Genomic DNA, 26201 nt, shown 5'->3' on the forward strand with positions numbered 1-26201 from the left:
TCCGTCGGTCGATCGTGTTTCATCCGTTCTCTCCGTCCTCCTATCTCTTTATTTTCCCTGACCTCTGACATGTCGTCATTCTTGCCTCAGCGGTTGCGACGGAGCTCGAGTGGCGGCCCTGAGCACGAGTGCGTCCGGCGGGCGGTCGTGAAAGAGGGGAGGGGGGAGGGAGGGAGGAGGAGGAGGAAGACAACACAGCTTCTTCAGTCTCCCGAGTTAATATATGCTGCTGCTGTGTCCGCCGCTCCCCTCTCTGTGGCATCGCCCGCCGCCGCAATCAACACCGACTCCTGCCCTCGCTACACGCATCATTAGCGGCGGCAGGAAATCCTCTCCGCCGGTCTCTTACTACTCGTTTCTGCAATCGGCTAATGATGTCCCAGTCCGTCCATAAATTTGTCGTTGTCTGCCGCGTTGAGAAGTTTGACATGGCAGCAGGGTGTGTAGGGGATGAAAGAGCATCGGCGGGCACGCGGCGAAAAAATGTATCAGCGGGGAGGGGATGGGATGGGTGAGGAGGGGGGGGGGGGGTGGATGGGTGGAGGAAGCCATTAGTTGGAGGAGAGAATCAAACTAGTTCAGCCTAAATGAATTTCCTAATGATCCTCCTCTTGTTTTGCGTCTTCGTCATCACCTCCTCCCTGAAATCCACAGGTTTAACTTTAGGCTGAGAGTTGCTTCGCCGACCTTTGATTGGCGTCGCCGCGTCTCTCTGCGGCGGCTCACATGATCTCATAATTAAGCAGCAGCACAGTAAGAGAATTCCCAACCACCGGCTGTGTGTGTGTGTGTGTGTGTGTGTGTGTGTGTGTGTGTGTGTGTGTGTGTGTGTGTGTGTGTGTGTGTGTGTGTGTGATCTTACTGAGGGTCTCCGGCGTAGCTGAGCTGAGCGGGCCGGATCCCGAAGTGCACGATGATGGGGAAGGTGATGACGTCCGGGTTGAACTGCTCCCGGTCCAGTTGGTCGATGCGCACCGAGCTCGGTTTCTGGTTGGAGGGGGGAGAGGGGAGGGGGGAGGGGGAGGGTGGAGGAGAGAAAGGAGTCGGTTACGGTTGAGACGTGACGGCGTTGCGTAAAACACGAACGTAGCTACGAGGCAGCCGTCGTTCCCGAGGCCCAGACCGGAGGAGATTGACAAGCGACGTGTCCTCAGCCGACTCGCTCCCGGACCGCTGTTGGCCTGTCAGGCGTCTTTTTTTTTTTTTGCCAGATCAGAGGAAAGCGGCTGCAGCATACGGCGGCGCGGCAGATGGCTCGAGGCTCACCTTGACACGAGCCGCGCTCTCTCGCCGCGGCCCGCATGCAAAACTCTTTTGATTTTCGAGGGCGAGAGGTCGGCCGGCCGACTTTGACGCCGCCTATAGGAGCCACGTCATCAGCTTTGATTGAGTTGGATGATTACGCTGTTTACAAGCCCGCCAATACAGTGCAGATGCTAATTCTCATGTACACTGGGGACGTTTAGCATCCGCCGCTGCTTTACCTGGCCCTTAACGCGCTGCGGCTGATTGAAGGGTGGTGACGTACGTACGTGTGTGTGTGTGTGTGTGTGTGTGTGTGTGTGTGTGTGTGTGTGTGAAATGATCACTTAAGCGTGCCATGTTTGTTTGGCATCGGACTCTTTCAGTAGCAGTAGCAGCTGACCTTGACACACACACACACACACACACACGCACACAAAATTAGGACATGTATGGAGCTCTGGCAGGAGATTTTATTTATTTATTTGTTTGTTTGTTTGTTTGTTTGTTTGTTTTGGTAAACACTTGTAACACCAATGAATTCGTGCTTTCATAGCTCGTGAAATCATCAGGAAGTAACGAGAGTTCACCGAAACTCTGCTGCACAGAGCGCGTCATGACATCATCACTGGCTAAGCATCGTGGGTATAAATGAACTGACACAAAAACTGGCCAATCACAGCACGTCATGATGATGTCATGATGATGTCATGATGTGCTGCAGAGTTTGGTTTGGTGCATGATCATGTTTAATAAATCATAATCACTGATGATGTTGTTCATGCGTGAGATCATGAATGAAAAGACTCTTAACTCATTTTACTTCCTGATGATGTCATGAGGTACTAATGCATGAATTCATCTATTTGATCTCTGATCAGCTGTTAAAATCAAATGTAAAAATGGTTCCAACTATTTTAAAATGTGAGTATTTTGTGTTTTTCCTGTTTTATATCTGCAAATTGTTTAACTTTACATTGTGGACTTGTTTAAATTGAAGAATAGTCATTTTAAGATTTCATCAAACTTAATTTTGCCTTTTTTTTCTGATATATTTTACAGACAACATATAAGAAAAGGCAGTAATTTTAAGGACGAGTGGTTTTAGAATCAGTAAATATCTTTGAGACGCTCCTGCTGGTTCATAATCAACAACCAACACTATTATAAATCACGGGAGAGACGTCCATCGATGGCCGCTGATCCGGATGCTTCTATGTTCTCCAAACAAGGTAAAAGCCCCGCGGATGACCTTTTTAATAGACTTTGTTTGAGTGGCAGAGTTAATCTTTAACTTTGAGTCTGGGGATGGAGGACTCTTACAAACAGCCTGTCGCTGACAGCAACGATTCAGTCGTGCCAGGGGGAGCAGCAGACTCAATAACTCACCCAACACCAGAGGTTACGCAATCATATTCACTGCTCATATGCAACCTTTTAGCTAGCAATGACATCTTCACCTCCCTCCCCCCTCTCACTCTCACACACACACACACACACACACACACACACACACACACACACACACACACACACACACACACACACACACACACAGTGCAGCCTTTAAAATGTGGGCCAGACAAGGAGGTTAACCAACTTCATCGGGTGCACAAAAGCTTTTTTTTTGGCCCCAACGGTGTCCATGACAACAAACGCCCTTGGGGGATAATAGGTGAGGCTGCTTGTGTCACAGGCTAACAGGGACGAACGTATTCCCGCTGCGTCGGGGGGGTTTGTGGGGGCGGGAGGGAGTGGTGGGGGGAGGGTAGACGTCCTTGAAACGTCAAGACAAGGCAGCGGAGAAGCGGCGGCCTCACCATGCCCGGGTTAGTGACGATCATGCCCTTGCACTCCTCGGCGTATTTCTGCCACTCCAGCTCCTCCCACTGCAGCATGTCTGCGATCTCCTCCTCGGGGACCAGCGGCTTGCTGCTGCGGAGCAGGTAGAGCAGCACCTGGTGCATCGACAGCACCTCCTTCCCTCCGTCTGAGACCCAAAACAAACAAACAAACAAACAAACAAACACGAATGCATGTATGAGTTCACAAGAGCCGGCTGCAAGTTTTCGGGAATTAAACGAGTATTAACTCGTACGTTGTTCCGCTGCTCGTCGATGACGCTGCAGAAAAACCTTTTTGTTTCGTGTACCTGAGCACCTCTATCACCTCGCCCACCTCTCCCACCTCTATCACCTCTCCCACCTCTCCCACCTCTCCCACCTCTCCCACCTCGCGCTCGCCCGAACCCGCATCACATACTGTGAAATTGCTCAGGAAAAACACACGCAGGCGGCGATGCAATACGTGAAAGGAACATAATGGTGCGCCTCTAACGACTCGCACTATCTGTAAGACAAAAAACAATCCCCCAAAATAAGCAGAGATGACGCACACACGCACACGCACACACGCACACACGCACACACACACACACACACACACACACACATGTGCAGCGAGATGCAGCCGAGCGCAGGCGGTGCAATCAACCGGGTCAAATAAAGTCAGTTTAACAGAGAGTCATGCAAAATTGATTGACCTCCATTTACCAGTGCTCAGCTGGACACACACACACACACGCACACACGCACACACGCACACACGCACACACCAAAAAATAAATAACTAAATAAACCAGCCTGTGCCCCCCGTCAGCCCTGGATGCATTAAGGCACACACTGTAACTTTCAAACATGCCATCAGCGTGCTCTCAGCGTGACTTCCCTCACTGCCTCTTTACGGATCACATCAGAGTCGCACTGCATGTTTTTTTTGTTTTTTTTGTTTTGTAAAAGAGACGGATAAGTGTTTGCAGACGGGTAAATTGGGGAGGGAGAGAGCTCGGAAGAAAAATAGTTTTTTTTTTTTTTTTTTTTTTTTTTTGATGGAAAAGGAGGTAGGTGGCACGGCTGTCATAACAAAACAGGGCAGCGGTATCACAGTGCACCAGCACCATCATGTGTATCGAAGATGAACACCAACGAACTGACATTTTACCAGGAACAAACCACAGCTAGCAGCAACTGTGGGTGCAGATCTGGAGTTTTTTTTTTTTTTTATGTAATGTGTTTAAAAAAAAAAAAACACTGGAGGATTGTGCACCGCCAGAGGGAGACAAAATTTACAAAGGAAGCAGTACAGGTTCTGTGCGAGTTATTAAAAGAGTCCTACCAGGTAGGAATCGGACGAATCGGGGCATGAAGTGGAAGCGCTGACACCCAGAGGTTTCGCTGTCGGGGTCGGGACCTGAAAAACACAGCACGCTATTAGTGTTGTTGTTCTAGGACCGCCAATGGTAAAAGAAATTAAAAGTAAAAGTAGATAAACAGTGTAAAGTTCTGGTTGAAATGACAAATACAATCATGTTGTGCTGCTGTTATTGATTAGAATTAAATAATTCAGTGATGTGTGAGATAAGAAATGTGAAATCAGATGTTTAATATTCATAATATTCTGCGTGTGCATGATATATTTCCATGTTGCTGCAGGGAGATGTTGCCTGAACCCAAGTCAGCTGCTCATTATGACTCCATCATGTGTACACTGAATACTGAGTGGGATATTCTTACCTATTGGGGTTATTAAAAAAAAAAAAAAAAAAAAGAAGCAATATTACAATTATAATGAGCAAATAATCAAGACTTTCATACATTTCAAACATTTTCTTTAAAGTTAACATGATAAATGACACATTAAGAGACTTTGAGCAGCAACAGGTAGTTACATGTTCCATAATAGTAATCAGATTATTGGGACGATATTTAACATTTTTACATTCATCGTTATTTTTTGGAAATAAATGCATTTATCAGTCTGCAGTCTGTGGTGTTGAGCAACGTCCCACCCACAGCCTTATCTGATTGGCTACACCTCACGAGTAACCGGCCAATCAGAGCACTTGTGTTTCAAAAGGGAAGACAGGAAGATGTTGCAGAAGTTTAAAACACCACAATCATGTCGTATTTGATCTTTTTAAGAGTTTAACGACACATATTGTGACTAATAACGGCATTAGCGTCTCTAGCAAGGGGGGCTTGTGATAATATAGATTACAGAAGAACCTCTATATTTTACATGCACGTGTCAAACACTCTGCTGGTGCTTCAAAATGAAGCTGCAAATATATATCGCTCTCCTTGATTTCCAGTAAACGGTATTGCCCCCTTAATAAAATAAAACCTAAGAAAAATAAAGGATGACTTTCAATCTAGGTCCTGTTTTGTAATTTCTGTAATTTGAGATGTCGTTTTGTTTCACTATCAAAGCCGTTGTCATCCCAGTGACCCACGCATGGGCCTGAGAGGCAGTTTAGGGGCAACAGAAACCATTTATGGAACGTGAAGCCGCCACTGCGATCGGCACTGCGTGTCGGGATAGGTACCTGCCAGGTTCCAGTCGTACAGCTCCAGGACGTCCTGGAACAGGTAGGAGGCGAACAGCTCCAGGCCTCGCACGCAGTAGTTCTGGATACAAGAGGAAGAAGGATGTTCGACAGCGGCGACATGCCGGCGCCACAGGTTTAAACCGAGCGCACCGCCACAGAGAGCGCCTTAATGTAGATTACGGCTGATAAGTAAATCCAGTTCTCTCAACTTTATCGCATAAGCCACCTTTATCGATACCATCAACTTCAGCGGGGTCAAAAGGAAACTCCTCTCCTCTTTTCTAAAAAGGATTAGCACCTCCGCTCAACCCGGGGCGCCGGAGGTGCTAGGAGTTACACGAGGCTCAGTCGTTCGAGATAAAAAACAAAAAAAGAAAAGGGGGGTGAGAAAAGGGGAGAGAAAGAGCCGGGGGGAGATAAAGTGGTTTTGGGGATTTTATTTTTTTTTTTTACTGACCTCCGGTGTCATCTCCTCTATGAAGTGAATGGTGTAATCTATGTTGAAGCGGATCACACGGCACAATGGAATCTATGATGATGAAAGGGAGCAGAGGACAAGCAGAAGAAAGGACAGGCTGACTCATTACCACGGCGTTAGGTAGAGGTTACAGCTTTTCAAGGAAACTCATTAAAAGCTCTTTTTTTTTTTTCTCCTTTTTTTAAACACTCGCTTCTAACGTGTGCTCGTTAGAAATATATTCTGTTACTCGCTGTAATGTGGGGAAGAAAAAAAAACACAAAACATTTGGTGCATTTAAAACCAGGGACAAAAATCACACACACACACACACACACACACACACACACACACACACACACACACACACACACACGAGGCTGCACCTGACTCTTGCAAATTAAGTAACTCAAATCTCGCTAAATAGATAAGCCCCCTCTTCTGTGTTTAATCTCCCCATTACACGGTCTTTGTTGTCGGAGCGCGGGGGTCCATTTTAGGAGATTAACCTGGGAAGCCGCATTTTATTCCTGCCCATCCCAGCGGTTAACCAGCAAGATGGGGGGGAGGGGGGGCTAATATATCACCCCATGCTCCATGGTTCCTATAATCCCCCCCCCCTCGCCTTTTAACGAGGGCCGCTTAAATTATCCAGTTCAAATCGTGCCTAATCCTCGGGGCTCTTTTCAAGCTAGACGGTTATTGACCGAGCGCTTGAGCGTTATTCAAACACACACACACACTCATAGTATGTGTATCAGGACGCAGAACGTCGGGTTCAATTTTCAAGAAAACAAGAGTCTTTAAACTTTTGGAATAAAAGGCTAGAGAAGGAGAGGGTCCTTTTTAAATCAGGACCTCTCTAATGTTCGACAGCCACTGACGGGCCTTCAAAAAGTGGAAGAGAGGAGTCTGCGAGGTCGACCCAGTGAGAGCGCAGCACTTTGTCCGGGCAACAAAGAGCCCCAAAAGCCGATTTGAAGTTATTTCTGAGGACAGTGAAGCTGGAGGAAGGATTTCTCTCTCCAATGCTGACAAAAAAAAAAAACAGACACGAAGGAGGAGGAGGAGGAGGAGGAGGACGGTGTCCTGTGATGGCCAATGAGGACCCGTGAATACCTGGTCTGGGCTACCATTTCATATACAAAAAAAAAAAAAGGTAATGTAATCACACATTTAACGAATGTTTTAAAACTCCAAAGTGACTTCTTTTCTTTGGTTTAAAGGGTGAATGAATCTCACCTCGGTTTTTCCCCATTTCTATCTAGATTTAAGCTTCTTTTATGCCTCACAAAGACACGAGTGTATCTGAGTGTGAAATGACTCCCACGGGGTGAACCGGCGTCGTCAGCAGCCCTCATCCACTTTTTTTTTTATTTTATTTTTATTTTTTTCAAGTTTCACCTGTGTGAGGTTTTAAACATGACACTTACAAACAAAAACAGAGAGAGAACTCGGCGTGAAAGAAACTGAAAACACAGAGCAGGTAAATAAATAACAATGACATGAAATATAGCTAAGATAAAAAAAAATAAAAACAGTCTGTACAGTGACACCCGCTGTTACTGCCAGACATCTGAAACCTCAGCGGTGTTAAAAAAAAAAAATCAGGGGTTTACTTGCAGACTTACGCTCGTGAGAGGCATGTGGGAGAAGAGGGAGAAGCCTTCGAACAGGTACTCGTGGTCGTCGTACTCGATGACGGTCGGCCGGTCGGTCTGCAGCAGACAAACGGTCAAACAGTGTGTGATTATTAATTATTAATGAGACGCTGTATGACACTGGAGTGAATGTAACACCGAACAGTTAAAGAACGATAAAGAATACAGAGGCTGTCAGCGCTCGACTTTTACGTTGTTATAGAATTTAAATAAAAAAATAGTGTAAAATGGTGGCTTCATGGCGTTGGATGTTTTACTGTGCAAAGTTACGGAGGCTGAGATTCTTTCCAGTCGTACCAGGAAGTTGGTGGGCGGAGACACGGTGATCCTGTAGTGGAACAGCTTCCCCGAGTTGTTGTTCATCGTACGACACTGTTTCACCGGCTGGAGGACACACACACACACACACACACACACACACAAGATTACGACTGTAGAAATGCATGTTATGGATGAAAACTGATTGAAAAAGTCAATCAGTGAATTAATCAACTGCCAGGAGGTTAAGTTTGCTTTATTTTCTCAATAACATTGATTTTTAAGATGGAAAAAAAATGACTTAATGTCTGTAAAATGTAAATCTATAAAACAAAGCCCCCCTCCCGTCAGATCCTCACGAACGTAATATCATCATTTGGTTCTTTAAGATGATACATCCCCTCTTCTTATCCCGTTCATACAATAGAAAATGGAGACCACACTCGGGGCTGAGTAGAATAACGCCCTTGCCCCTGAGTGGCACCGCTTCAAGGTTGCCAACGGGTGATTTATTCTGGGCGCGTCATACCTCCTCCCCCGGGTAGATGCTGTGGCGGATCCCTGTACGTCTGGCCTTGGCACTGCACTTACACAAGGGGCCATCATTCATCTGGACGGACAGAAAATAAGTAAATGGGACGCTCGCCATGCAGAAACACAGAGGAGCGTTTTACATCTCCGAAGCCGCACGCTCACGACCTCTGTTTCTTTAAAGGTTTGAACCTTTGTGACGTCTGGACGACATCACGGGAAAAAGGTGTAGAAAAAAAAAAACACAAAACATGTCGACTCTGCAAAACACTTTTCAAATGAAATGAGATTGAAACAAGTCATTTACAGTGTTTACTACAAGGAGAGGACACTAAACTTTTAAATATTGTTTCTAGCGCATTAAGACGCACTAGAAAGCGTTGCATCATCAGTTATTGCATAAAATAATAAAACCCTCTTTTGTCCGGTTGATGTTTTTCTGCAGTGAAGGCACACGTGTTGCTTCATGTGTTTTAATTCAGATGAGTGTTTTTAATCACATCATTTATAAAAATGTGTGTATTGATGACTGATTGCTGCTTTTTTGATATTTTTTTTGGGCCAGTTTGTTGGATTTTCCTCTTCGGTTATTTTCATCCGCGCTGCGGCATGAAGTTTAAATATCACAATGAAAACACAGGCGTCTCCTGCATGTTTTGTTTATTTCTTTTGATTCATTCTAAATCTAAACTGTTTGTTTTAGGATCATATCAAACAACAGATGCCAGTTTTCTTTTCAGTAAGTTACAAACTCATTTGTCGAATTAAAATACTTTTATTGCCTTAAAAAAATTGTAGCATCAAAAAATGCTGTTTGAATTTGTGGAATAAGAACTAAACGCTTGAATTTAAAGTTGTGGATCATATCATTTATTTGTTTGTAAATTTATTCGACTTCATTTATTTATTTATCAAAATAGTATGAAAGTGAAAATTTCAGCTGCTGTCAGGCGGCCAGATGTTTTTGCTAAAAGAGTAGGAGGCTAGAGTCCTGCAGTCTATTGATCAAACATAAAATATGGATATTAGACAATTGGCACAATTCATAAGTCATTCACATGGTTCATTTGATTTAGAAGCAATATTTAAAGACTAAGTTGGTTTTTTTAACAGTTTATACTTTAAGTACATCAATAGAAAGCAGTTGTTTAATTACGTGCATTTAAAGGGTTCGCAAAAAAACGTTAAATGCATAATTTTTCACTCGTTATTCATTTTAAATATTAAGAAAAGATGAGTGTTGCTTGCGAACACCTTCATGCAGCTTTAACTGGCTCGGTAAACTCGTGAAAAAAAACATCTGTGTTCTTTTGAATTTTGTTCAGTGTTTGGAACTTGGAGTGGACAATCGTTCTGTACAAAACATGGTATTGATCTACGATGCAGTAAAGTGTTTATCTGGATGTGATTGGACGAGGAGGAAGTCGAACGGAGACTTCTTACATTGATTAGAAACCTTCAGGCTTCAGGGTTATTTAACACTCGAAGATGTGCGAGACGGACCGACCTGTCCGGGGTCGTTGTACCACAGCTCCTCGTGCAGCCGGTCGGGGTGAGCCTTCTTCCTCTTGATCTCGGCGATGACGTCGAACACCTCGGAGTCGGAGGTGCTGGAGCAGCTGCTTCCTTCGCCGTCCGACTCGCAGTCCGATTCACTGCTGCTCTCGTCTGAAACCAAAACAGTGCAGCGCGCTCTTCAGTCATCGCGAACCCGATTCGGTGCGCCTCTTTCCTCGTTAATCTTTCCGATAAGAGAATAAACCTCCCACCGAACTGAGGATTGTGATTCACCTGAATGCTTTGTGGCTTCAATTCTCATCAGCGTTGTAACTCGAGTGCCCGATGGTGAAATCAGAGTTACATATTTAGCAGAATGAGATCTTCCCTGAGTGAGATGTACATGATTGCGGAGTTGAAACAGCCATGCAGATAATATCATAAACACTTCACTTCCTCCCTTTCCTCCCCCTTGAGAAGACAGACAGTTTCTAATGCAAAATATCACAAACATGATGATAATGTTAGAGTAGGTGTGATCAAAAAGCTCAGAGGCTGCTGATTCAAAATGTGCCTGCTAATCACTCGTAGTTGCTTTGCGTGCAACGATACAACGAGCTCAGTCCTGGAAGTTCAACGCCGGGTCTTCAGCTTGAGCTTCCTTTTAGGGAACAAAAAGAAGTCGCTAGGAGACAAATCCCTGGTGGGTAGAGATACGATTGCTTTGCTGCAGGTGAGAAACTCGTGTTGTCGTGTCGGAGAACCCTGTTGCCATGGCGCCACAGTTAAGGCGGTTCACAGCGAAAGTTGTTACCAAAGTCAAAGAAAAACCCACCTGGTGTCTCCTGACCTGACGCGCCTTTGTCTTCGGTCTTGAACGGTGAAGCTCCGCCCCCTCTTGAAACGTGAACGTCGCTCAGAAACACCCTCGTGGCTTCATCGCTGCAGACTTTCTGAAGCGTTTCAAGAGTCTCTGTTAACCGTTTCTCAGAGTTTGAACCACAAAATTGGATGTTTCTCTTCTCACGTTCACGTACCAGCAGTCACAAAATTAAAAACGCGTGGATCCCAGGTCCTGATGTCGATGCAGATACACAACTTGGAATAATCTCTGAACATTTTTGATCACACCTCTACAGTAAATAAAGATTAAAATAATCAGCGTGTATTATTTATAACTGACCCGTCTGACAGCGCTGCCCACCTGGGTCCTCGTCCAGTTTGGTTTTTGGCGGCTCCCACTTGGGTCGCGCCTCCTTGGCTTGCTCCTGTCGGCGTCCCAGCTCCTCCTCGAAGCGCTCGTACAGGTCGCGCAGCTTGCTGGTCCCCACGACGGTGGAGTCTCCCTGAAAATAAACCAGTTCAGAGACTTTCCGTGATGCGAGTTCAACTTTTAAAAAGTTAAAAAGAACAGTTGTGTGAATAAAACTGGAAGTCCAGCTGCTGTTTTCATGTTTTAAATGTATTTTTTGGGGCAGTTTTGTGCAAACAAGAAAACATGACGCGCATCAAAGAAACCCAGCTGGACTCTAATTATGTCATTACGTGAGATGATCTGCTTATGAACGAAAAGTACCCAGAAAAGAATATTTAATGATTTTGTTTTCCAGTCCTCACAAAGACTTGAAAAAACACGGTAGAAAAATCTGTTGGTGCGGGAGGCAAAAGAATAAAGTCGGCTCCCATCTGGACTTTTACCATCGCTTCAGTTTTTACTCAGGTTTCTGCTCGAAGGTGTATTTTGTGGGAGAAAAGCAGCTCATGGTGGCATGAAGGGAGCCTGGAGAGACTTCTGGGAAAAGCTCCCGAGTTTTAGAGAAGACTGTCAATGAAATCCAAAGTGATGGTGGTGATTTGCAGAGAAGGGCTGAGGAGTCTTTTGAGTGCTTTCTTGTGCCGGTGACAGACTTACACGATATATATTTTATCTTTCATGGTGGTAACTCATGTCAGATTAAATGAAAAGTGCCATAAATTGGTTGCCAGGTCTTTCCTGGAGGAGGAGGGTCAGGAAGTTGTCAAGTCGTGGCTACGGCTCATCCTATTGGTCGAGGAACACGTCCGCAAGATATGTCGGACCGGGATGGTGAAAAGCAAAGAAAACCCTGATGTGCTAGACGCTTTCGTGGGAGCGTCGTGCGGTCGTCTCAGCGTCGCTGTTCTTCTGTTACGTCGCTCTACGAGACTCGTTTTGTTTTCCGCTCATATTCTGCCAACACTGGAAATTTGTCGCCAATGACGATATCGTTTATATAAAAAATTACTAAAATCCCGGTATTAACTGAACCGATGAGGAACCGATGTGTTTGAGAGCAACTCCTCAGTAAAGCTATCAAAACTAGGAAAGTTTAATTTAACTTGATAAAACTGAAAACAATATCAAGTCTGTGCTCTCGCAACGTTCAAAAAAACCAAATAACTCTCGTCTTTAATCTTCATTAAACTGCAGGTGTGAACATACAGACACTGAAACTAGAAGAAAGGTACAAAGTGTTTATAAAACAGCAGAGGATGGAGGTATTCAATCGGACAGTACCACTTGGTCCATGGGGTCGTTGGAGTAGAAGCTCTCCGCGTGGGTGCAGCGGATCCAGGCGGGTTTCAGCAGCTCGTCCTCCTCTCGCTCTTCGTCGCCCTTCTCCCTGTCTCGGTCCCTCTCTCTCTCCCTCTCTCTCTCCCTCTCCCGGTCCCGGTCGCGGTCGCCGAAGGCCTCCTCGGAGTCTCTGCTCCTGACGGAGGACGGGTAGCTGCGCTCTCTGCTCGGCCCCGACGAGCCCTCCGACCGCCGGTCCTTCTCCTCCTCCCAGCGGCCGCGCTTCCTGTCTCTGCTGCCGGAGCGACTGCAAAAACAAAGAGAGCGAAAGCTCACGACGAGGAGACGGGGCGAGAGGTCAAAGCACATCCTCGCACACGTGAGGCGAACTTACTAAAATCCCTCGGAGGCAAAACAAAGCTCGTTTTGTTTATAGTTGTATGTTGTGTACGTATGTCAGCTCGGAGCCTTCGAGTCCGTTCAGGGATGTGGACTTTCATCAGGCAGGAAGGCTTTCAACTAAAGAGAATATCGATATTCTTGTAGAAATCCCAACTTCACGGACGGATGCTGGTGCCCTGATTTTTCTTCACCATACAGGAACCGTAATGATCAACAGAGATCAACTGCCGTTGGCACAGAAGCAAGTAGAAGATTTCATTCTTCTCTCGTCAGTATTGATCCTTCAGTTTAAGTTCTGAGGCTGAAGTTAAGCTTCTTGGAGCCTTTTAACATTCAGCCCCATAATCAGAGGGGTTTTTTTTCCCCCCGCGAAGTTTCTTAGGTGCTGTTGTATCAGTGGAGACTAGTGAGGCAGTTATTTGACAAAATAAAAAACGATGTAATTTTGCACGATAATCGTGCCCAAAACGTATTTAAAAATTCACTGTCTGCCGCAAAAATATTAACAATCATCAAACATGGGTGAAAATTAAGCTCATAGTGAAGCTGTGGGGAAAAAAACAACATTTGGGTGCTGCACATAATCAATGGGAGGGAAATCCCTGCAGAAGTATTCCCACCGAAAATGCATATTTAAAGATATGCAATTATTTTAGTCCGGTTGAAAATTATTTCTCTTTGAATCACAGGACTCTGAATCTGGTTATAATGATACGATATAAACTTCAGGAATACACAAACAGGAGGTTAGAAAATATGGCAGCCAACTAAACTGGGTAAAATAAAAACGTTCCTTGTCTGTAAATGTTTTAGAGAGTTTAACGAGGATTAGTATTTTTTATGTTTAGACATATGAGGACTCCACGTTTACCTTCGAGGCCTCTTTCGGTGTCTGTCGGGCGACTGGGACCTCCGGCTGTCTCGGTGTCGGTAACGCTCTCTGTGGACAAAAAAAACCCAGACGGTGCGGTGAGAAGAGGACCGATTCCCTGATGGACGTTTAAGAGGACAGGGAGAGAGACGTCTCCGTACCTGCTGCGGTCCCGGCTCCGGTGTCGGGGGGGGCGTCCGGCCTCGGTCGTACTCCGACCGGTACCGGCCCGCCTCCGGCCTGCCGCGTCTGTCCGGACTCCGCGTGCGCTCCTTCCTCTCTCCGGGGAACTCCGTCTTGTGCCGGTCGCCGTGGCCGCCGTAGCCGTAGCACTTCTGCCGCAGCTCGTCGTGGCGATAGCCGCGGTCGGGGGACCTCCTGCCGTCCGCGGCCTTCTCCTGCTTGTACTGCCCGCCGTGGCGGACGCCGTGGTCCGGCTGGAACGGGCCGGGGCTCTGGGCGTAGCCGGGGCTGAAGGCGGGCGGAGGGAAAGGCGGGGGGTGTGGGGGGTGCGGGTAGCTCATGGAGTACGGAGGGTGGTAGCCCATCGACTGAGAGGCCATCGGGGGGGGCATGGTCGGGTGGGGCATCGGCGGCGGCGGCACCGGAGGCATCATGTAAGGGTGGTAGGCGCTCTGAGCGGACACCTGGCCCCCCGGAGAGGGTCCGCCCGCGGAGCCGGGGAGGGGAGGGGGGGGGGAAGTTAGGAGGGGGGTCGGGGAAGCCCTGGCGGGCGGGGGGCTTGGAGAACGGGGGGCGCACGGGGCACTGGTTCAGAGAGCTCGGCTGGGTCTGGGACGATGCCAGAGGAGGGTACTGCATGAAGTCGGAGCGCGGGGGCATGTAGCCGCTGTTGCCGTGGTACCCGGAGCTGGGAGGAGCCTGCGGGTCGTAGTGGTAGGGGGGAAGCGGGGGCTGGGGAGGGGGCGGCCTCAGGTTGGCGGGGCGGTAGTTCGGAGCCGCGCCCTGCTGGCCGGAGGGCATTCCTCCCCGTGGACCCCCCCGGTCCTGATGGAAAGACATGACTGAAGGACGAGACAGAAGTTACAACTCACATGAATGAAAGTAAACAGACCTGGAAGTTTTTTTTTTTTTTTTTTTTTTTTTTTTTTTTTACTTTAATTGAATGAATTACCCATGAAGCGATGTAAATATGTAAACATGTAAACACGTAAACATGTAAATATGTAAATATGTAAACATGTAAATATGTAAACATGTAAATATTTAAATATGTAAACATGTAAATATGTAAACATGTAAATATTTAAATATTTAAATATGTAAACATGCAAATATGTAAACATGTAAATATGTAAACATGTAAATATTTAAATATGTAAACATGTAAATATGTAAACATGTAAATATGTAAATATGTAAACATGTAAACATGTAACCCATGAACGGGTTCACACTCTTGATGTGAACATCAACGTTGTGTTTTACATTCAAAACATTGCGATGAATTGAGCACGACTGTCATCACTGTTTAATCTTTTAGTTCATATTTCCATCATGTTTTCCTCACAGCGATCAGACTGTTCAATAACTCCTCAAATCATCATATTAACACCGTTGTCCTGTTTTTATATTTATATCTTCACTAACTCTATTTTTTTTTTTTATTCTGTAATTTGTTTTGCAAATAATTTCCTCTCGCGGGATCAATAAAAGTACATCTATCTGTACATTTGATCATCCTCACTTCCAGTTTTGCGCCTCGTGGATTCGTCGCGATACAAATCAGAATAAATTAGGAAATATGATGAAAACTCAGTAAAATAACAGAACTAGAAATGAAGAGGACGTAAACGTGACCTCGGGTTTTTTTTTCTTTTTCATCTCAAGAGCAAGTTCATATAAAAGATGAAAAGAAAGCGCTGGATTACGACTCGTTATAATCCGTTCAGTGAAACGCTGTTTGATCTTTATCGACGTAAACAACGTGTTTCCGCTGATGTTAGCTTCGTTAGCCAGCTTAGCATCGCGTCGGCAAAACGTACGAAAGCAATTACCTTCGGGAATAAGATGAAACTGTCGGCGGCCGCTGTTTAATTCGGTCTTCTTCACCGGATCGAAAATCCACAATCTCAGCGGCGCTAATTTCCGTTATTTGTGATGAATTATCTGAAGCTTTCGCGGTGTTTACCAGCTACATGTTCACGACGCGCTCTCATGTTTCCGTGTTTCTGGTCGGAGTGATTAAGGGGAGAGACAGGAATGAACCAATCGCAATTCAAAACGGTTTGGCCGTTGGCCAATGAGAGAGCTGTGCACCAGTTGAACGGGACCCCGGGTTTGAGCAGAAATAAAGCCGCACACTAAATCATCCGCTTCTTCCGGTGCGACGCTGCTTATTATTTCGTGACCTTTAAACTGACAGAAAAAAGGAAATTATACTCTAAAAAAAAAAAAAAAAAAAAATCTCCATGTGGCCTAATTTTGATTTCTCTGGTAAATTAAAGAATAACATCAAACCCATTTGTCTGGACTGGATTGTATTTAAAATTAATTTGTTTGTGTGTTATTTACAATTTTAGTTTTGTATTCGTAATTTCAGTCTTGACAGTTGTGTGTCTTTTTTTTTGTGAACTCATCTTGTTTAATACAAACATGCTGTTTTGTGAGAAAAAAAAAAAAAAACTATTTTTATGTACTTGTGCTATAAATGCCCTAGAGGGCAGCAGAGGGACTTTTTTTATTTATTTATTTTTTTAATTTATTTTTTTAAACTGCATCACAACTATGTGTTTAGGATCACCATGGAAACACATTATTTTCCAGAATGAATGACTTGAGAGTGAAGAGTGAGGCTGCATGTTTAACATAGTACATTGATGTCTTGAGGCTACGGTTGTGTGTTGTGGAAGGAGCTGTAGGGGAATGACCGGGGCCTCCGTCCATCTTCCTCTGGTATTATTCTGAGGGGAACCTCTTAAACTTCTGCTCCGTATTGATCTGATCTGGTCTCGGGAGATGCTGACCTGAAGCCCTAAAGCTCTGAGCCCGCTTGTTAACCTTGCCGCCCCCCCTTGCAGTGATGTTTATGCTCTGCACATTCCTGCTGACTGAATCAACGTGAGGGTTGAAGTGCACAAACCCACGTCAGTTTGCTCGGAGAAAACACCCACGTTTGGGCTCTGATCACAGAGCTCGGGAGACTGTGTGCAAAACATGTAGACGGTTAGTTAGAGGGCCCGGTTCTGTGAATAAATGCTTCATTATCCACATTCTGGAAAGGCAGAAAAAGTTTTCCCAGAGCCGTGACCTCGACCTCATCCAACAACCTCCGGGCTGAAAAAAGGGATCCAGTGATTACCTTCGACGTATATTAAACACCAGTAAACACCAACAAAAAAAACAACAATGTGATGTTTTTTAAATCTTTCAGATCACAGATGTGTTTACAGTGGTGTGAAAAAGTGTTTGCCCCCGTCCTGAAACATTTAAGTGTGACAAACATGCAAAAAAATAAGAAATCAGGAAGGAGGCAAACACTTTTTCACACCACTGCATATGATGTAGTTTTAGGAGCCACATTAAAGAGGAATAAAAAAAAACAGGAGGAGGAAGTTTTTGCTTTTGAGAAGAAAAAAACCCCTAAAAACTTCGAGAAATATCGAGAATAAAGTTTGAAATATTGAGAAGGAATTTTGAAGGAAGTAGTTTAGAATATTCACATAAATTGGCCTCAAAACACCAAAACTTCGAGAAAAAAAGTGAAGTTCCTCCTTCTGAACAGAAGCGATCTCTTCAAAGTCCTGATATTTATCACCAAACTGTTAATCGTCTAATTGCACGAGTTAATATACGCAAAGCATCTTGTATCACATGCGCAAAGCAAGTAGTTTGGAATAGTTGCATAAATTGGACTTTAATATTGAAATTTAGTTTCAATATGAAAGTAATCTATTGAAATCTAACTTTATTCTCGAAATTTTGACTTTATTCTCGAAATTGCGACAAATCCTCCTCCTCTAATTGTTTTTCTTTAAAGTGGCCTTAAAACTTCGTCGTGTATTTAGTTCACCGCCACTTAAGACAAAGAAAACCTGATGATAGCGACAACTGGAACGTGTTTTTGTGTTGGACTTAAAACTACATTTATATTATACATTATACATGATTCAGGGGGTAAAGCCTGGAGTTCCTTAAAAAACTCTTTTAATGGGTTTTTTTTTATTTATTGTGTACATCGAGATTTTGAGCCCAAGAGTGAATTTATGTATCATAATAAAACAATAAAAATCCCCATAAAACCCAGACTGTGAGGTGGATTTTCCTTCAAGGAGTCAGTAGTCCCAAGTGACTACTGCAGCGGATCGATCTGTATTCCAAAGACCGGTCCCAGAAGCAATAAGCAAACGTTTGTTTTCCACCGTTTTTTCAGTCGTCACTAAATACTAAAACAGATGTTAAGAGGATGTAAATATCACACCTGTCATTCAGATCCATGCTGGAGGTAATGGAGAGAGTTTCTGGGGGGAAAATAACAGAAGATTTTCAGCAGGCTTCTTGGTTTTCCTGCGGTGTTTCTGACGGTCAGCAGAACTGCATTATGATTCACTTCAGGTCGCCTCAAGCGGCATTAATATTCTCTGCCTTCTGCCACATGTACCCTCCTCTCCTACAAAATAAAGCTGCTTTTCTGTCTTTACAGGGAACTGTGACACCGGCCAAGCGTCGCACCTGTTTTTATGCATTTTAAATGTATTGAAAAATCACAGGAAAAAATGGCTTCATGGACAAACAAGAGATAATAAGATGTCAGTTCCTAACCTAAGCTTGCACACTGCACCCCTCCCCCTCCCCCACCCTGGCTCTTCTGCTTTTAATAATTTACAAAATATATGTTGCACAATGTTGACTCATTTCACAGGAGCTGAAAAGTTCTGTTTATTCCAGAGATGCCAAGAAAAAGTCCCATAAAGACTCCACGTCCACGGACCTCGTCTTAAAGGCAACGACCGGAGGACGGACGGGCGCTGAGAAACACGTCACACATGTCAGGCGTTAGAAACAACATCGTGTTTCCTCCGATAACGATTCCTTTCGGTGGTGTTTGAACGATGCCGCGGAGAGCGGTGCCCCCGAGGGACGGTTCAGCCGGCAAATATTTACATGCATGAGGTTCATGGAAATAAGTAGGAGGAGGAGGAAGAGGGACATCAGGAGGATTTAACTGATGACTTTGAATACTCAAGGTTAAACACGATTCATCTTCAGTGTAGACGAAACCGTTGAGGTGTCTAAAAACCGACAGGAAAGGCTGCAAGTTGATGTTAATGCACAGAATCTGCAGGGCAGCTCGTATCTTCTCTGCAATTTAAATGTAAAGGTGCTTATCAAGAACTCAGCACGACGCAAGACATATAATTTCAGCTCTGTTGGGCACTTTTTTTTTTCCTTTCTTGGTTTGATGAAATCCTCAAAAAGGTCAGCGTGAATGCTGAACAAATAACATGTTCCATTTACAGACTAATGGAGGACATAGAATATACACCCAGTAACGGCGGCAGGAAAACAGGTGATTGCAGCACCTCGGTTAAACTTTTCATTTTAAAATGCAGATTTTCTTTTAAAAAATAATGCATTTTTGTTTTGGTGCGGATTGAAGCTCATTTTTTGGTAAAAAATGTAAAGAAAAGGAAAGCTGAAGTGTTTAGTCATCTACTCTGATGTAACTTGAATCATTGAAATGAATGAAAGACGACAAACAGAAAACGAAAGAAAGCTTTCGAGCATAAAAAATAATACGTGGAGTGAAACTGATTGATGTGTTTTTCTGTCCTCACATGGATCCTTTCTGCACAACAATCCAGAAAACTAGTGCATCGGCTTAAATATAGCGCACAGCACATAAAACTGGAGGAATAGTTTCTTTCCTGCTGAGAGTAAGGAGATCAATACTCCTCTCAGAGGATGTGGTGCCTCAGATGATGATTGCTGCCCCTAGCCAAAGAGGCTGCTGGGTAAATAGACACACTCAGCCCCTCCACCTAAAGGTTTTCCAGTATTTGGGTTGTTGATGAGTTGCAGTACAAAAATAAAGCAGACCTAATGTACTGCTCGTCACCCAGCGTGTTGATTTGTCCTTCAAACAGCTCGGGTGCTTTCTTATTTACTTCTGTGTGGTTCTATTTCAGTCGCAGTTTCGGTCATAAAAGTGGACTTAGATTCTGGGTTTGACGAGTGAGGCCAATGCGGAAGTGTCATGCAGTGCAATACCACCGATGGCCACTAGGACGTGGCTCCCAAAAGGGCTCTGGCTTCATAGACTCCCATTCAACTTCTCTCAGGAAATACAAAGTCAATGGATGTTTTCCACCAGTTATTTTGGTGTTTTTTTGCTAAATTCTCTCCTTCTTATTAATTTTCTGGTGGTCCATCAGAAAATTATTCCCTCATCAATTAAATATTAGGCCTCAAAAAGTAGTATGTTTGGGGGTGTGGCCGTTAGATTGACAGCCTGTGGAGCAGTCAGGTTTCCGCTATAAGTGGGCGGGGCACAGTGTCCTTGGGTTTCCAATCAGATCTGCCGCTGGCTCCGCCCCAACTTGTCCAAAAAATAATCACATCTGGCTCCAGAATACCAAGATGGTTGACGGCTGAAATCCAAACTCGACTACAAACTAATGGGTGATGTCGCTGTTGGTTTCCGCTTGGTTGAAACTAATCACCAAAAAACAAACTGGCATCTAGAAATATCTTCTCGTGCTCTTCTCGGGAGCCACCAAGCTTCACAATCTGATATTCGCTTGTTTTTTCAGCCTTAAAAAATATCTCGGTGTTGTTGACTTCACTAGTTTAAATCAGCCGTCCACCATTTCACGCTGCTTCTGCTGTCGTGAGGGCTCAAACAAGCCTCAACACAAGTTGAATTTGCTTTTATTGGTCAAATTGAACCAGTGGAGTTGAAGTCCACTTTTGTTTGCATCCTCTGCACAGACATTATCTGCACCGATCCAGCGAGGTATGAAGGTTTCAGTCAAGCCGTCGGTCCAAACCGGTGCAGCACATCCTACCTGTGCAGAACATCTCATCTCATCTCATCTCATCTCATCTCATCTCATCTCATCTCATCTCATCTCATCTCATCTCATCTCATCTCATCTCATCTCATCTCATCTCATCTCATCTCATCTCATCTCATCTCATCTCATCTCATCTCATCTCAGCGTGCTGCAGTTACTTTCTAAACTGTGACTAATATGTTCTGGTGTTCTTTTCCTCAGCTCGGCTCGTTCATTAAACGCGAAAACCGAGAATGCAGCGGGAGTCTTATTGCATCCTACGAAGAAGTCGCTGGAGATAAAATCTTACACGATCTTGAGCAAACGTTACAAAGCATCTTCCTCCGTGGGGAATAATAGAAATGTTTTTTGATTCTGATGTCTCTGCTTGGACTGAAACCTGAAGAAGTGGCGTCTCTGATTTACTTGGATAATTCTTTTTTTTCCTTCAGGAACATGCTGCTCCTCTTGAGTTCACCTTCAGGCTTGCTCAGTGACTCTGCAGACATGGAAACACCTAATTACCGAAGGCAGAGATCCAGAGATTGGAACATATTTTTCATTTGTTAAGCGACTCTGTGTTTCAGCAGAGTGCCGGGAAACGGGAATGCGTTTCAGAGAAAAACAGGGGTGGGGGAGTTTATTTTGATGTTCCCAGCTTAAGTAGCGCGGCGCTGTGATTATGTATGTGTATAAAAAGCGGTCAGAAAAATGCAGCGGGCGTACAGTAACGGCTGAGACCAGTAGGCTTAATTAATTAGTTGTGTTGCATAACGTGTTTGTTCTGTTTTGTTTGACAAGCATATAAAATGTTCAGATTTGAGTCGCGTTATTGATGCAACCAAACACAACTTTTTATTTATCAGGATGAGGGCGTACATTTCCATTTTTAATAATATCAAATGCAGATTATCTTTAGTTTATTATTTCCTCTCTTTTCACGTGAGATTTGACGGCTACTCGTCTGTGTTCATTATAAAAAATATTGAATTGTTGGTTTGAGTGCAGCTGTGATTGTAAATGAACAGATGGCATGATGATGTCGTGGTAGAATAAGCGTTCGGATCCTTTACTGAATAATACAGCGAAGTACAAGTGAAAGTCCTGCATGAGAGTGTAAAGTATGAAAGTTAAAGTCTTTTTTCGGTCCCTCTGACTGATATATTTTTCAATGACATCATTAGATTATTAATCCTGAAGCGTCAGTGTGTCAAGTTTGGATTTTTGAACATGTATTGAAATGAAAGCCATGTGAGAAGTTTAGAGGAAAAACAATCTGTGTTTGGTGAAGCTGTTGACAACTCAAACATCTGAAACGTGACCCCGACTTCACACTGCTTTAAAAAAAAAAAAAAAAAAACCATCAGAAAACAGGAAATGACTGGATTCATCTTTAACAATATGACATATTTTAACAGCTCGTTATTATTATCTATTGAGTCAAATCTGCATCCTCTAAAGCTGTCGAATAAATAGTTAATAGTAGAAAGTACAAGATTTCCCTCTGAAATGTTTTTGGAGAGGAAGCACAAATCAAATGGAAATACTCACAAAGTACAAGTACCTTAAAACTGTACTTGAATAAATGTACTTAATTTCCACCACTTGTTGTACAAGACAATATGTGCCATACAGAAAGAAACTGCAAATTTACATATTCTTGCCATTTTGAAGTAAATTAAATCTGATCTGAGTTGAAAATGAATATCTATCATTTGAATGAGGAGTCTTTTATTCAGTCCTCCATAAATTGAAGCTTCAACCTCGTTCATCTGAGCCGCTGATTGTGTTTCATCACAATTGCTCAGCCAGCTCATTTTTGTTCAGCAGCTCCCGATACTTCGTTTTGCAGTTATCCAATATATTTTAATGACATCATCGCTCTCTGTGGGACTGGTCGGCGTTAAAACAATCAGATCTGGACTGAGACAGAATTTTCGAAGGCCTTTACACGTTATAAGAACGATCCAGTCACACGGCTGCCTGAGAGAAAAATATCAAGGCAGCAGGTTGACGCCTCCACAATCTGCCAGATTGCTGAGCACCTGAGAGGCGTATTACATTATGTACTTGTGTCTGAACATGTGAGCGTCAGCGATGGGAAGCGAGGGGACATTTTCTTCACCAGAACTCTGAGTAATCTTCAGAAATCCTCCTGCTGATGATTGTGGCTGTCGAGCGTGTGAACGCTCGGTTTGTTTGGGAAGCAACCGCTCCTGAATGTGGTCGAGATCAACGGGAGGATTTAGAGGAAAATAAGGACCGACAAATTCTGAGAAAAATAATAGAAATAATTTAGTCAATTCCTTCCAGCGGAGGTCGTCCGTCGTGAGGGGATAGGTCATAATCTTTTTGAAAATTCAAACTCGTATCATTTATTCGTGTTTGACTGTCCAGTGCTGTTTCACTCTGTAACAACACCTGTTTTTAAAGAGACTTTTCCAACTATACCTGTATAGTGTGTAGTCGCCGTCTATCACTCAAGATTATTCATCTACAGTTCAGTTGGTTTTTATTTAAATGTTTTTCCACTTATTTAAAGGTGAACTCAGCTAATTTTGGACATAAAAGTCAGTTCACAGGTTCATGAATATGCACAAAAAGAGAGCTGTGCAAATCAGATTATTCTGATTATGTTTATGCAACAAAAATAATGAGTGATTATTGTTAGAAAAATATCATGGGTTTGGGTTGTATGTGAAACAATCGCCGTTTGGTCGGTGTGAGGCACAGAGAGGATCCGGTTAAGGTTCGGGAAAAGATCCCGGTTTAGGTTACCTAAAAGATCTCCCGTGTGAAAGTGTTGTGTTTGATGTTCCAGGACTGAAATGGTGAACAAGTGTTTGTATTCTGTCACTTGTCTGTTTTGATTTTGCTGCCAAACATCTTTCCATTTATCCCCCCCCCAAAAAAAACACCTCCACCTGCAGCTTAATTTTCCTGCCAGCTTCTGAAGCACCACGATAGCTCTTTCAGCATTACGTCACCCTGTCGGTGTTTCATGTGGGCTAAATCAAAGTTTTTGTTTTAGCTTGATGAATGTTGTAATCATCATCATTTCATCTATGCTGACAAAGGCCGATAAAGGATGTTTTCTGTGCTCAAAGTCTACTTTTTTATTGTCTCCTTCTCCATTGTCTGTCAGAATAACATGACAATGACATCTTGCTGAAGAACATCTTCCCAGAGCTGAGAAAACAGGAGAAAACTCAACAAAAAGAAAATAAATCCCAGACTATTCACAAAATGCCAAAACCTCTCTCATTTTTTCTCATTCAGGTTGTTCACATGTAATCAACGTGAAATCTAACAAAGGGACAAAGATCACTGAAAAAAGATGTTTGTTTTTTTTTACTTCTCGAACTGAGTGAAAAGAGAGAATTACATCAAAAGTGATGCCAAAATGACTGACAGCCCAAACTATGGGTCATTAAAGTATCCAATTAGCTGTGAATAGATATTCTTCTTCATCTCACTATTCAGGTGAATAGCTTTGTTTTTGTGACATTTAGGAGTAGAGGAAGGTTAAAAACATCCATTAGCTCTACTTTGCCGTCCAAACTAACCATTATCATTAAGAGTAATTTATTATCTGTGAATATCATGGCATGTTTGAGTCTCAATAGGGAGAATTCATTTTCTGCTTTACCTGTTCAGAAAGAAAAGATAAAGTCTCATTTTTGTTCCATTCAAACACCTAGCAAATCAAATCAATCTCGTATTCCCTGACTTTACTTATTTTTGGTGAATTGTTTGTCGTGGACCGAGCGGGCCATCAGCAGTGACGTCACCCGTCGGTTTGTTAACAAACGTACAAATGATCCATTGTGGCTGCTGAAGATGATCAGCTGCCTTTCGAGCAAAGGCCGTGTGATTATCGAGGCATTTCAACAGTTTCACAGATAAAGGTCAGTTCGCGTACGACGGGAGGTTCTGCTCGATATCCTCTAGTTCGGCATTTTTGCCGTCAACCATCTTGTTTTTTTGAGGAACCCACTGATACAGGAAACCTGGCAACACCGTGTCATGTTAATCAAACTAGACACGCCCCCAAACACAGCTCTCTTTGAGGCCTAATATCTAATTAATGGTGGAATTATCTACAGAAGGACCACCAGAGCTATGATCAGAAGGAGGGACTTCAACTAATGACACCATAATGGCTTGAGGAAATGTTTATTGATTTTGTATTTCATGAGGGAAGTTCATGCTTTTTTAATGGGAGTCTATGGAGATGGTCTTTTTTTGGAACCACCCCCTAGTGGCCCTCAGTGGTTTTGCACAGATCTCTTAATAGAAAGGGAACAAGACCAGAGTACCGTGGAATAATACAATAAAATCAATTTGTATTATATTTCTGTTTATATCTGAGTCATTTTCAATTAGCAGTCCCACTCTTGATGGCAGGTCATGCCTGCTGCCCATGTTCTTACTAATTACCACCGCTGATGCATCTGTATGTGTGGATTTATGACGGAGGAATTAGCAGAGAGGATACTGGAGCTTGAGGTAAAACTCAATGGTTTGTGACTGTCTGCTGGAGCAGAGCTGAACCGGACTCTGTTAAAGGCCGGATAACATTAATGATCCGGCATCCTGGCGTACTGCCTCTCTCATACTTTAGAGGTGAACTGGTCATACAGGTCTTTAAAACATACTTAGCATGCCTTTTTAAGAAAAGAAAATTCCTCTCACGGTCCAAATGCAAGGTCACAAAGGAAAATATATTCGCTTGTACAAACAAACTGAGACCCTCCTGTGATGAGGAGGAACAAAACTGACCAATTATTTCTACTTTTTAAGCAAGACCATGAAAAATAAAAACAGAAACTTATTTTCTACCTCTGATTTTTAAAGTGCAGCTGGGATGAAGAGGATTTTGAGATTTCAAGGTTCAAGGGAAAAATGTTTTTGAAAATAGTGTTTTCTTTTAATTGTTTTTTGTTTCTGATAAGATGGAAAAACCTATAACAAATTTGAAAAAAATTATACAATAGTAACGATAGTTCGGTCAAATGTGGTCAGATCCGGTAAAAAGAAAATGCATCATGCTTCCTGTCTGGAGAGCTGCTTATACAAATCCATCAGAAAAAATGGATGAGACCTTCATGCGACCGGAACAAACTCCCGTTGCAAAAGGGAACAGTCACATGTACATTTTAAGGTCAAACTAAATTGTCTGCATCATGACACTAACATCCACTCCAATTAAAAACAGAAGTAGAAGCTTATGTTCACTAACATACTGTATAGCTGAAGAGAAAAATGTAATCTGTCCTTTTCCAGAACTCGCAGAGTTTCTATAGAACTACATCGAGATGAACTTCAGCTGGAGGTCGAAACAGA

General features: G+C 43.5%; 1 protein-coding gene across 1 annotated transcript in view; it reads right to left on the reverse strand.

The window, feature by feature from the left end:
* The window catches only part of drosha (drosha ribonuclease III), an 81680-nt gene extending 65646 nt beyond the window's left edge, over nt 1-16034 (reverse strand). Inside the window, 16 exon segments of the mRNA XM_069159349.1 lie at nt 863-987; nt 3063-3232; nt 4417-4491; nt 5627-5708; nt 6087-6158; nt 7718-7804; nt 8045-8131; nt 8535-8615; nt 10044-10204; nt 11238-11379; nt 12570-12873; nt 13840-13908; nt 14001-14032; nt 14034-14537; nt 14539-14864; nt 15858-16034. Coding sequence (XP_069015450.1) covers nt 863-987; nt 3063-3232; nt 4417-4491; nt 5627-5708; nt 6087-6158; nt 7718-7804; nt 8045-8131; nt 8535-8615; nt 10044-10204; nt 11238-11379; nt 12570-12873; nt 13840-13908; nt 14001-14032; nt 14034-14537; nt 14539-14862 — 2315 coding nt within the window. The 5' untranslated portion in view covers nt 14863-14864; nt 15858-16034.
* Nucleotides 16035-26201: the final 10167 nt, after the last annotated feature.

Source organism: Embiotoca jacksoni, unplaced genomic scaffold, assembly GCF_022577435.1.
Source record: "Embiotoca jacksoni isolate LCO1_2020_lvr unplaced genomic scaffold, fEmbJac1.0.p SCAF_25, whole genome shotgun sequence".
Lineage (NCBI taxonomy): Eukaryota > Metazoa > Chordata > Actinopteri > Embiotocidae > Embiotoca > Embiotoca jacksoni.